Genomic DNA, 12,741 nt, shown 5'->3' on the forward strand with positions numbered 1-12,741 from the left:
CAGTTTTTCTGCTGTATTCACGTTTGTATCTATTTTTTGGAGACCTTAATCTTTGGTTGTCTTTCCAGAGATTAATTGGAGAGATTTGATTGATATTTAGAACAGATTGTACAGGAGATCATCATTACATTAAAATTGAGTTTTGTCTGCATACAATTCTTTTTGAAGTGGTGGAATCTTCAGTAGAATAACTACGACTTCAAATAACAGGAGAATTAAAGGAACAATGAAACGATAATGGGAGCTGAATATGGGCTATTTAGGTTAAGTATTAAATGATACTAATGCTCAAGCATATGAACAATTTTCAACACACAAAATTTATAAGTAACACATATGAAGTAAATACTTGTCTTTGAGAACACACCTCCTAAAGGTTGACATGTTTCACAAAATTTAAAACTGAACCAACAAAAAAGGTAATACATCATCATAAGTCATACATATTATTTGGCTGAGAATAATAATCCATATAAGTTTGTACTAAATTATTTTTTTAAACATTCTTAAATACCTGAATAAGGCTTTTTCTGCACCAAGTATTTGTACTGTAGAGGCTGGAAACTTGGCAAGATTTGTGAGGGAGCCTGCATGTGATATGAGGCGTGCACCAACTTGGTCTCCAACAAGAGTAGCTAGATTTGGAGCTACACTTTCCATTTTAGTATGGAGATAACTAGCAAGCTGCTTGCGATAATCAGACAAAGCGACAACTCTTGCAGCAAACAGCTCAATGTTCATTAGATCAACAGGAGATATATCCATACCTAAAAAATAATAAAATTTCTGCTTATAAGATAGCATTTTGAAACATCCGGGAAAGAGACACTTATGTATACCATTTCACATTTCCTTGAACAACAATCTTATCGATCGGCACGTGTCCATGTGCTTATAAATAAAGCTCATGAAGTAGGAGACAACTATATGCTTTAGCTTCCTTAGAAAAACGAAAACGAATAGAGAATCATATAAAGTACTTCGCGATAAGCATTAAATTAAATTTTCATCCCAGTACACAATGGATGCAGACTACTAAGTATAATCTTTATGGTTATTGGTAGCAAATGCTACATTTTCAACCTATTGTAGGACTTGTTTCACTGGCAATTACCCTGGCATTTGGTTTCTTGCTCACTGTAGATTGGAAGCTTGTTCCACCATCTAGTTGCCTTTCCATATAAAAAAAATAAATAAATAGGAAACGGTCACATATTTCATCAGTTTAATTGAGTAGTCATTACACTAACGATTAACAAGCATATGTAACACCAATTTATCTTTAGCTGTCTATGTAATCTTGACATTTTAAGTATTCCTATTTTTTATGCAAATACTGTTTACTTATTGTGCAAATGAAACAATGTATTACTTTGGATATATCAGCAATACTCACGCTCTTCTCAGAAACAGTGCAAGAATTCTCAAATCATTACTCCGCTGTAACAATATCGTTCACACGTAAGTTCACACAATTATTAGTGATCAATTTCTTCTCGGTATGCACCATAGCCTCAACAGGATTTGCAGAACGGCATTATTCCACCAGGCTGTGTTTCAAATTATTTTATTTCCTCTGCCAGGTTGGGGCACTAGTTAAAAAATTTCCCACAAAGTCATGTATATGTCTCAGGTACATGAACAAGGGTATATAATGTGCTGCAAGTTCTGGTTGAAAATCACGAATTACATAGGAATAAAGGATAAGACTCACCGAAAGACAGAAACAAACAAAAGTTGCAAAGCTTGGCTAGCTTTAGGAATGCTCTGTTTTTATAGCTGTAGGACACACACACACACACACACACACACACACACACACACTGCTGTGGCTCTGATAAAACCACTTTACCAGCAGTGCACTGTCTCTTCTCAACGGCCATCACATTTTATGTGGAAAATTTAACCTTCTTAACCCTTTATACCAATATCATTTCATAAAATAAATCAAAATGCATTGCCATGTGATGAACAGCACACTGTAGTCAAAACAGGAAACATTTCATATTCGGTCTGCTTACACCACCATATTTTCACCTGGTGACAGATGGTGGAACCACCATTTTTCCTCCAGTGTAGTCCACGAACACAGTAATTACTGAATATGCCCACAATGTTTCAGCATCCTGTGATTTAAACAGCCCCAATGCACCTGGCTGAATGCCTTCAGTTTAATGATAACCACCTGGTATATTAAAAAAGAGAACCTCCCTCTTTATTCTTACAAATTTCTTGCTGTGTTCTAGTTAAAGCTTCCAAGCCACCCTTGGAATGTTCAGTTCTTCAGTAATATCTAACGAAATCGAGTCAGGACATTTGTGTACTCAATTTTTCTTTCACTCAAGGGAGACCTGGTTCAGTTCAGTCTGTATGGGTATATAAACTTGCAGAGCATGTGCCATTAGCAATAACAGATACTTATCATTACATTGAACAACTGATGTGTATTGTTAACATCTGCTTGGTGTGCAATTTTCAGGGTAGTTTTATTTCGGCTAAATGTACAACACATAGTAACTGGATGCACTGATGGTTATTGTTATTGCGACATTTGAACTGTGTGTGTTAAATAATTTTTGCTTAGTTAATGTACAGGGGAATATCACATAAAATCTTGTATAACTGGAAGAATCACCTGCAAATGTACTACAAGAAAGTAGGTGGCCATGATTATTTGATGATTTAGCAGCATCATTACTTGTACTGATAACAATGACTTGGCCATTCAAGGTTTCAATTAACTGAGAATGTAATACATCTAAGAGTCATTAGGCCTAACTGAATACAGTGATGAGCTGAAATGTTATGCCCACTGCCTATAGCAAGACTGAATGCCGCCTGTGCACTGCAGGTGTGTAATGAAGTGGGGAAAGTATACAAGTGGGAATTATTCTACCAATGATACATGCCACGAAAGAGGAAATGCAATGACCTAGGCAATTTTGATGATGGGCAGGTCACTATGGTTCAGTGCCTGGGAACGAGCATCTGGAAAACGCAAAGCTGGTTGCATATTACAGTTGACGGAATCTATGGAAACTGGTTGAATGATGGTGAAACCATGAGTAGGTAACAAGGTGTTTTATGTGCACGTCACATTATAGAATGTGGAGGTCAGAGACTTGCCAAGTTTGTAAAAATCAGGATAGGCAGCTATCTGCGGCAGGCCCGATGACAAACTATTGTACGTTCACTTCCCAAAAAGCAGCAATGCAGCATCTGTCAACAGTTGCTGTTTTGATACAAGTTGAATGACCTCAGTTGGTACCAACTGTAGTAACTTCAAGTTGAACAAATATATTTCATGGAAGACGCAATACATGAAAGTCACAGATCAAGTAAACAGAGTAAGACGTGTGTACACTTTAACAGTCAAATCATAACTGAGTACAAGCTAGCGGCCGCTGGCTGACTGGCCACTTAGGTGGCACTGCTGCTGCATGGCTGGCAGACAGCGCTGCATGTAGAGGACGTGCGTAGCTGCGCGGTGGCACTTTGAAAGATCGGCAAGTCACAACACCAACAGGTGTTCTGGCACAGACAACCTACCGTATGTAGTAAATGAGCCTCCATTAGGGTTGCTGGTCAAACTCTGCAAAATCCAGAACTGTAGGACATTACAATGCGTCAGTGGACCATTCGTGGGCTGCATGGGAATGTGAGGGCAAACTTACTTCTCATCGTGAAGGTTCCAGATGACAGCTTCTGGTCACTGTAAGGGATGATCGACATATGTGCATCAAGCACATCGTAACCACATCTACGATTGCCATCTGAGCATAGGCAATGGATTTCCTACAACATTCTGCGACATTTGTTGCAGACTAGCAGTAGCTGGACTAGGGAATGCCATCCCATGGGTACACTGCCGTTAACACTACAACACATACGGCTGTATTTAGAGTGGTGCCACAACTGGGAAACATGGATTGCTGATGAACGGGATTGTGTGTTCAGCAATAAACCGAGGTTCCAAACTACTCCAGACGACCATCATCGGCAAGTACGGAGGTGACCTGAGGAGTGGTCCCAGTTTTCCAATGGTTTGGAGAAGCACAGCAGTGTTACTCCTGGTGCCATTGGGTATGACTTCATATTGTGGCTGGTAGTAATTTAAGGGGAGATGGAAGACAAGTGGACTCAAAAGTCAATTTTTACATACTTGTGTATTTGAAAATGCCCAATATTTCCTGCATAAAACAGTTTTTGTTTCATATAAATACAATTTTTTCATGAGTTACGACAGTTTCTCTGATTCTGTGTGTGATCTGGTAATTTAAATGCCGTACTTTCTTTTTTGCACCATGCAAATATAATGCACAGGCTTCTTTTATTTCTTGCACATTATTTCCTGCTTCTATTGTTTTATTGTATCAGAGTTTCCTATCCTGCACCTGCACCTACTCATCATTCTGATCATGTTTGTTACGGTTTTCGAGCATGGTAAAGGTTACCTGACAAATGTTGAACTAGACATTTTAAAAAATTATTATGGCTCGGCCATAAGAAGAAATGCTGGGAATTTAGAAAATATGAAAAAAGCCATACAGCTTTTTCCATAAGCTTTCCACAAATGAAAATCCTCAGTGCTGTCATTGCCCCAAAGCAAGTATAGGAGAAGCATAACATATGACCACAAACATTCTTTACTGCAGCAGTAATGAATGAAATTAAACTTTTATTTATTGTTCGTTTTGTTTAGGGTGCAAAAACAACTAAGGTGATATGCGTCCATGTCAGAACCATAAAACATGAAGACGAAAAAGGAGTTAAAAGCGACTACAAGTTACGCCCAATCGACAGAAGGAAAGACAGCTAAAAAGAGGGACTTTGAGAATGGTCCATAAAATATGCTACAGAGGCAATGGAGGTCCTGAACTGTAGATTAAATGTCTTTCACCATACAGCTTAACTGAATAAAAAGTAAAACATGGTCAACAGCCTGTGCGCCGTTCGCTAAAACAGCCAATTACTCAGAAAACCAATTGTTAAAAAAGGGGATGAACCACGTTAGATTGAGGACAATGAGCCCAAAGTGGAGGAGGATCACCACTTAACAAATGGCGATGGCTAGAAAGTCAGTGCCCAATACGCAACCTAGCTAAAAACCTATATTTAGAAAACTTGGTAAAGATGCTTTGTTGGTGAAATGTCTTGACAGGAAAATGCAAAATTTAAATGAATATGTGAATTCTGTCATTTGGGCCCAGTTACCGAAAGCTGTATTTATTTAGACTACAGCCCTCAAATTTGGTGTTCATGACAGTATTTTATGCTTCAGTGATGGTGGAACAAGAAAACTGCATGTTTTGGAAGTACTGGGCACAAAATCTAGTGGAAATACTACAAAATCCTATATGCAAATAGATGAAGAGGGACCCCACAAAGCAGAAATAGCTAATTTAAAATGCATGAAGGAATTAGTCAGAAAAGATGAGGGACCAATAGAAGAAGAAAGGACAAGTATGATTCAGATGATGCTCCATATGGTGCAGGGAAATATTAGTGGTAAGTAATTCTCGACAGTAACTATACTAAAATAGCAATACTAAACTTTAAATTGATGTTTCTCAAAACTACATTGTTTTTAACTTTCAGGTAACATTATTTTCTAAACTAACCGGAGAAATAAGAATTTTGGTCAGTTTGTACTCAGAATGGTTATAAATTATGACAAGCAAATTGAGAACCACCAACCCAACACACTGTTTTATAATAATTTATGTATTAAAAAAAATGTTAAATTTTATTAGTAGAAGAATAAAAAAGAATTTCTTCAAATCCACAAGAGGTACTTTGTTCTTTTTATTTGTAAATGTAGGCATGTATGTTCTATATATTCAGTAAAAATTTCACTGTTTTAACACAGAGTTCTTCGAAATGTGTACCTATTCAAAGGGTGAAATAGCACTGCATACCGTTGGCAGAATAGAGATACAAATTGACTGCCGTCCCCCCTTAAGGAAGTCTGATGTCCCAACAGTATGCCATGTGTTACCCATCATCCAGTAGTACGGCATGGCATCCATTTCTATGAACCATCCATGTGGTGGTGGTGGTGATCACCTGTGGCTAAGATCTTCAGTTCTGTCCCCAGTTGAACATGTGGAACCAGCTCATATGTCAACTCCATCCCAGTGCAAACACCCGGAAAATCAAAGCCCACTTACAACAGTTGTGGGTTTGCTTGCCTCATGAGAGCCCACTTACAACAGTTGTGGGTTTGCTTGCCTCATGAGAGCCCACTTACAACAGTTGTGGGTTTGCTTGCCTCATGAGAGGCTATTATGGCTTACAACTTCCTTTTCAAATGTATCAGGCATGCTTCCAGACCGGAGGGGTACGTCATACTGCCAAGTTTTTTGTACATCTGACTCGATTTTGTAATCACATATCCTCTCAATCTGTGAAGTTTATTTTGTTTCCTCCTTCCTTCTGGTTGCTTCCCTGGTTTTGACAGGCAGTGCATTTAGGACAAAACCATTTTTTAATTCCAAGAAGATTTGTGTATATCACCTCTGACATAATACACCCACTATATTACCTATGTGCACCTAGAAATGTGACAATTACCCAAACATTAAAACACAAAAACTTCAATTTTTTTCATTATTTCCTTTCCAGAAATGAAAAATAAAACTGGTTATAATATTAGCTAAATCCAGGTATTTTCAACTTCAGCTAATAAGATAACCAGTCTTGATTACTCAAACTCCATGGTTTGTAGCTCAGGTATGGCAGGTCTACCAGAGTAACGATCAGATCTAATATTCTGAACTTGTTATTTCATAACAAAATCTACTATCTACATAGATTCTGCATATGGCACTGTATGATATGCAGTAGAGGACACTTTGTACCACTACCAGCCATTCCCTTTTTGTTACATTCGCAAATAGAGCAAGAGGAAAATACCGCCTACATGCCTCGGCAAGAGCCCTCATTACTCTTACTTTCATTGTCCTTACGTGAAATGTAGCATACCCAGGTCATAGCAATCTATAAAAAAGATAGTGAAATTGGCCGGTAATTATGTGCATCCGATTTTCTGACATCAATTTGTTGTAGAATCATGGAACATATTTTGTGTTCAGACATAATGACCTTTCTAGACTCTGAGAAGCTCATTTGTAGAAACCAGCACAGTTTTAGGAAACAGCAGTCATGCGAGACACAGCTGGCCCTCTTTGTGCAGGATATACAACAGGAGGAGGATGGGGGGAGGAATATGACTTTGGCGCAGATAGTGCCCTCTGCCACACACCACTTGGTGACTAGCAGAGTATATATGTACATGTAGATACTTACCCAATTACAAGACGACATTTTTTCTCCAAATTCTTTATTTGAAAAATGTGGGGCCATCTTATACAGGGTGTACATTAGTCCGGAAACACTTCCCATTATTTATTCCGCAAGGACTAAACATTGTACAGATGTCATACATATGACAATTTGAAGTGAAACTCTGAAAGTTGTTTTTACAAACATTTGATATGCAAACTATGAGTAACCCGGCAGACGTCAATAAGGTAATCGAATTCTTGCATGTCCATCCCAGCATGGCATTGTCGACTGTGGCAGTCACTTCCCCTATTCTCTCCCAGAACTCTGCTACATCTCATGATAAAGGTGGTACTGACACCAGAACTTTAATGTGTCCCCACAAAAAAAAAAGACACACAGAGTGAGATCTGGTGATCGGGGAGACCATTTCACGAAACAGCTGTCCAATTCTGTAGCACGGCTGATCCATCGATGGGGCAGCTCCATGTTCAGGTAACCATGAAATTCACGATGAAAATGGGGTGGAGCCCCATCCTGCTGAAAGATGAACGGAGAATCCAATTGCATTTGGCGTGTCAGCCATTGTTGCAACATGTCCAAGTAGGAACATCCAGTGACAGTGCTCTCGGCAAAGAAGAATGGCCCGAACAGTTTTCAATATGACAAGGCACCAAAAACATTTACTTTTGGGGAATCATGCTCAAATTCAATGCATTTGTGTTGATGATTTGTATCCCGGTTACCGTACTTGGTTCTAAACATCCGTTGAACAGCTGTAGCACACCTGTTTTTGTCAAGCACCAACACACAGAAAGCTCACTCTGCACCTGAACTTGCCATGTTTGTGACTAGCGCTGACTATTGGCAGTATACATCATGGGGGGGGGGGGGGGGGGTGAAACTTTTAGGGTTTCTCTTCAAAATGACATATGTATGATATCCGTACAATGTTTGGTTCTTGTGCAACAAATAATTGAAAGTATTCAAGCACTCTATGTACACCCTGTATTTGCAGATTGAACTAATTGCTGCTCAGGTCAAAGTTTTTACTTTAATACATTAATATAGGTGTCATCTTATGTTTAAAGATGAAGCTTTGGCTATTGACATTTCATATTAATATTGGTTGTCATGTCTTGTCCCATCAAAACATTCTACAATGCATTTCAAATGCCAGCATCAACACTGGCCGTCCCGTCCTGTCACGTCATGGCATGGCACCGTTAAGGTTTCTCAGCAAGAAAGTGTTGACGGCTGACAACATCCATCTGTTGTTGATCACGTGACTCCCATACTTATTTACTCCGATAAATGGCCATGTACAGATACCTACACTTAATTTAGTTGTGGTTTTAATGGCTAATAACAGTTGTTTTTAGTTCGTTACTTGTTATAAAACTGCTTTGTTTTGTTATTCCTTTTGTTAAAATTTATGAGAAATGATAAAAGGCTAATTGAAGCAGTGAGACAGCAGTCTGATTAGTATGGCACGAGTGTACTAATTTACTTGTCCTCTAATGCATTTATAAAGTGTATTTTTATACATTCTGATACCATATTTAATATTTTAAATGAGATGGATTGCAATATGGCTGGAACTTGAAGTGAAAAAAGTACTGTGGGTACAATCAGACTGATCAGTACGTAGAGTATATTTTATGTTGTCAGGTATTTGTAGCATTTCATAAAGAAATGGGATGAACCCTTCAGACACTGCAAGTTGTTTGTTTACATGTGTTAGGCTTATTTATTGTTAAGTAGCTCTCTGGATTGTGCGTGAAACAGTTTTGCAAGCAGTAGTGGTCAATATTTATGTGGTTTCACTAGCTAGCCCGAGTACAAATAAGGCTCAAAATTCAAACATAAGATGTAAAGAAAACCTATAAGTCTTGAAGGGAAATGTATTGAGGGAGGTATAACTGCTCAAAAATTTGCAATGGACTAACAACAAAACTGAACCTTAAACAAACCAATTTTTCACAGGATGCGATGGCAGCTCACAGCACTGTGTTTCTTTTCATAATTCTGGTTGCAATTTGACATTACAACTAGAAAAACTGATGCTTCAACTTACCAAAACATAAAATGAAGATTCTTTTTCCTCGACCTCCCCGTATAGTGTGGAAACACTCTTTCTGTACCATGTAATGGTATTTTTTGGATCCACACTCTTTTTCGTGTCGTTTTGCACTTCTGTGTTCTCTCTCTATTATACAAGATATCCCTGCAAGCTCCAAACCACCTGAGTCTAGTAAAATATCATTTATGGATTCAAATATCCACATGTATAAGCTACCACACTATGTATGTGAACTTCACACACAGAAACAGCTGAAAATTATCTAATAATATCACAATTGTTCTGTGTGTGTGTGTGTGTGTGTGTGTGTGTGTGTGTGTGTGTGTGTGTGTTGGGGGGGGGGGGGGGGGGGGGGCAGCCATGCGAGCTGAGATTACACGACTTGACTCATTGTGGCATGCCATGATGGATAGTGTGAATACATTTGACATGACAGGTGGTGTGACGCGACGGACAGTGTGAATTGGCCTTTATGCAGCTTTTTAAGTAAAGTTAACATTCATCTAGTTTTTCAAAAACGATTACTGGATTCTGAACCCAAGTCAATATTCTGTTTGGTTATAAGAAACTGGAACAATTGACAAAGTGGGTCGTATATAAGAAATTCAGTCACTGCTCACGTATTAGAATACTGGGGAAAAATGTCACCAGCTTTTAATCAGATTAAGAACAAGACGGTGACATTAAGATGAAATGAGAAAGAAAACTAATCCAGAATTAAGTGTCTAACATATGAAATAAATCACATTAAACTGACTGCAAATTACAGAGGAAAGACCTACTGTGGATATAGTAGCAACCGACATCACTAGATCGCAGGACAAGCGAAAGTTCGAGAACTGAGCTAAATCACAACAGAGCTTTTATTTATGTATTAGTTTTGGTTGTTACGTATGACCTGCACCCTAGAAGATATTACCGTCCATGTTTCACTATTGCTCAAGCACAGCAATATGGAAGGATTGGAGGGGGAAACTATGCTGGTCCGGCGAGGGGAGTGGTGAGCAGCACACTTCAAAACATGCAAATATATATTGGGTACTTTGGCTTTTTACCAACATCTACCATATTTAAACTGTAGTTTGCCTGAATCCATTCACACTCTGAATCAAACTGATTTTAAAATTGGACAAATACTAAATTAAGCATGAATTGCTGAAGTCTAGATTGGGGCCATTAGCAAACGTAATTTGTGCAGCAATGTTGTTGACACTCACCATAAGATATGATGAAAGTAATAGGGTGTTCGTCAGCTGCTGGTTCTATACAATGGATAGATAGCGCCAGGCTGATAATATGGTCAGAGGCAAGAGACATTGTAAACTTCTCATGTCTGAATAGAAGTGCAATCAACTGTGTGTTCAGGGGAAAAAAACAGCTGTGGTCTCATGTTCTGCCATAACAAGAACCTAAGAAATCACAACATATTCCCAAATATTTGTGGCACTGAACATATATGTTTCACAGCAGTCCTGTTGGGATGACAACAATGATGATGAAATAGTGATGCCATAGACGAAAGTCTAAGTAAACAAAAAAGACAATGAAGATAAAATTAACATAAGCAGTTTCTTTTTGTTTGTTTTATTTCTTCTACTCCTGAGCATGTCATTATCAAGAAAAATAAAACTGGTGTTCTAAGGACTGGAGGTTGGAATGTCAGATCCCTTAATTGAGTAGGTAGCTTGGAAAATTTAAAAAGGGAAATGGATATGTTGAAGCTAGATATAGTGGGTATTAGTTAAGTTCAGTAGCAGGAGGAAGAGGACTTCTGGTTAGGTGAATACAAGGTTATACATACAAAGTCAAATAGGGGTAATGCAGGAGTAGGTTTAATGATGATAAAGAAATAGAAATGCAGATAAACTTCTATCAAGAGCATAATGAACACATCATTCTAGCCAAGATAGACACAAAGTCCACAACACACAGCAGTGCAAGTTTATATGCCAACTAGCTCTGGAGATTATGAAGAGATTGAAGAAATGTATGGTGAAGTAAAAGAAATTATTCAGATCGTTAAGAGAGCCAAAAATGTAATAGCCATGGGGGACTGAAATTTGATAGTAGAAAAAAGAAGAGACGTAAATTTAGTAGGTAAATATGGATTGGGGGGAAGGAATGAAAGAGGAAGCTGCCTATTAGAATTTTGCAGAGAGCATAATTTAATTTTAGCTAACACTTGGTTTAAGTATCATTAAAGAAGGTTATATACAATAGTCTCAATTATCCGACCCTTTCAACTCGCTGGCCGTGCGCCAGCCGACGACAGGTAAGTGACTAACTTCTTGTTTGTTGATACTCAGTTCACTGTCGCCATCTGCTACTCCCCACTCTTCAGCACTAACTTATATCTGTAGTGGAGTGGCTGTGTTGCACTTTGTTTATTGTAAAAATTTGTGGTGATGGCTTCAAAATGGAAAAAGGTGGTCATTTCATTGGAAGAGACAATGGTGATTTTTTATTAAAAGTGTCGCAACATTATAACGTCATGAAAACAACAGTTGGAGACTGGAAAAGGAACACAATGAAATTGAGAGGTGGCGTTCTCAGCGAGCAACCTCAGCTGTTTTGGAAGATCGGAAAACCATGAAAAAAGGTGATTATGAAAAAGTAAGTGAAGCGTTGTTCCTATGGTTTACTCAACATAGAGATGAAGGTGTACCCAAGCTGGGACCTATTTTGCAGGAAAAAGCTTTAAAGTTTCGTAACATACTAAATGAAGATGCACCTGATTTCACAGCTAGTGTAGGCTGGCTCGTGTAGGCTTGCTCGATAAATGGAAGAAAACATACAGAATTCGGCAACTTAATGTCTGTTGTGAAAAGCTTTCAGCAAATTTTGAAACTGTTCAATTGTTCAGGAACAAATTTTACAAGGTATTGGACAAGGAAGACTTAACAGAGAAAGAGTGACAATTCTTGCATGCAGTAATGCCACAGCAAATTTGAAAATGAAGCTGTCTATGATAGGTAAGTCACAAAAACTGGGAGCATTTAAAAATGTATCTAAAAATGCTTTACCGGTGAAATATTACAACCAAAACAATGCTTGGATGAGCTCTGACATTTTTAAAGAATGGTTTTTTAACGAGTTCGTGCTACAAACTGAAAAGTTTTTGAAAGTCAACAACTTGCCCCACGAAGAGCTGTTGCTTGTAGACAACGCCACTTGTCATCCTAATGAAGATTAACTTCAAGATTAAGATATAAAGGCCACGTTTTTGCCTCCAAATGTCACATCCTTATCTCAGCCTATGGACCAAGGGACCTCAGAGACACTGACCAAGGGACCTCCTCAGAGACACTGAAGAGAAACTACCGCAAGAACCTTGCTCTCCTCTTTAATTAATGCTATGTACGAGGGAGAAGACA

At 38.4% G+C, this 12,741-nt stretch overlaps 1 protein-coding gene across 3 annotated transcripts in view; it reads right to left on the minus strand.

The window, feature by feature from the left end:
* The window catches only part of LOC126354760 (nucleolar protein 56), a 66,936-nt gene that overhangs the window by 13,809 nt on the left and 40,386 nt on the right, over positions 1-12,741 (minus strand). For all 3 annotated transcript variants that reach the window (XM_050004645.1, XM_050004648.1, XM_050004647.1), the window contains exon 7: positions 515-767. In XM_050004645.1, coding sequence (XP_049860602.1) covers positions 515-767 — 253 coding nt within the window. The remainder of the gene's footprint in view (positions 1-514; positions 768-12,741) is intronic.

This window comes from Schistocerca gregaria, chromosome 3, assembly GCF_023897955.1.
Source record: "Schistocerca gregaria isolate iqSchGreg1 chromosome 3, iqSchGreg1.2, whole genome shotgun sequence".
NCBI lineage: Eukaryota > Metazoa > Arthropoda > Insecta > Orthoptera > Acrididae > Schistocerca > Schistocerca gregaria.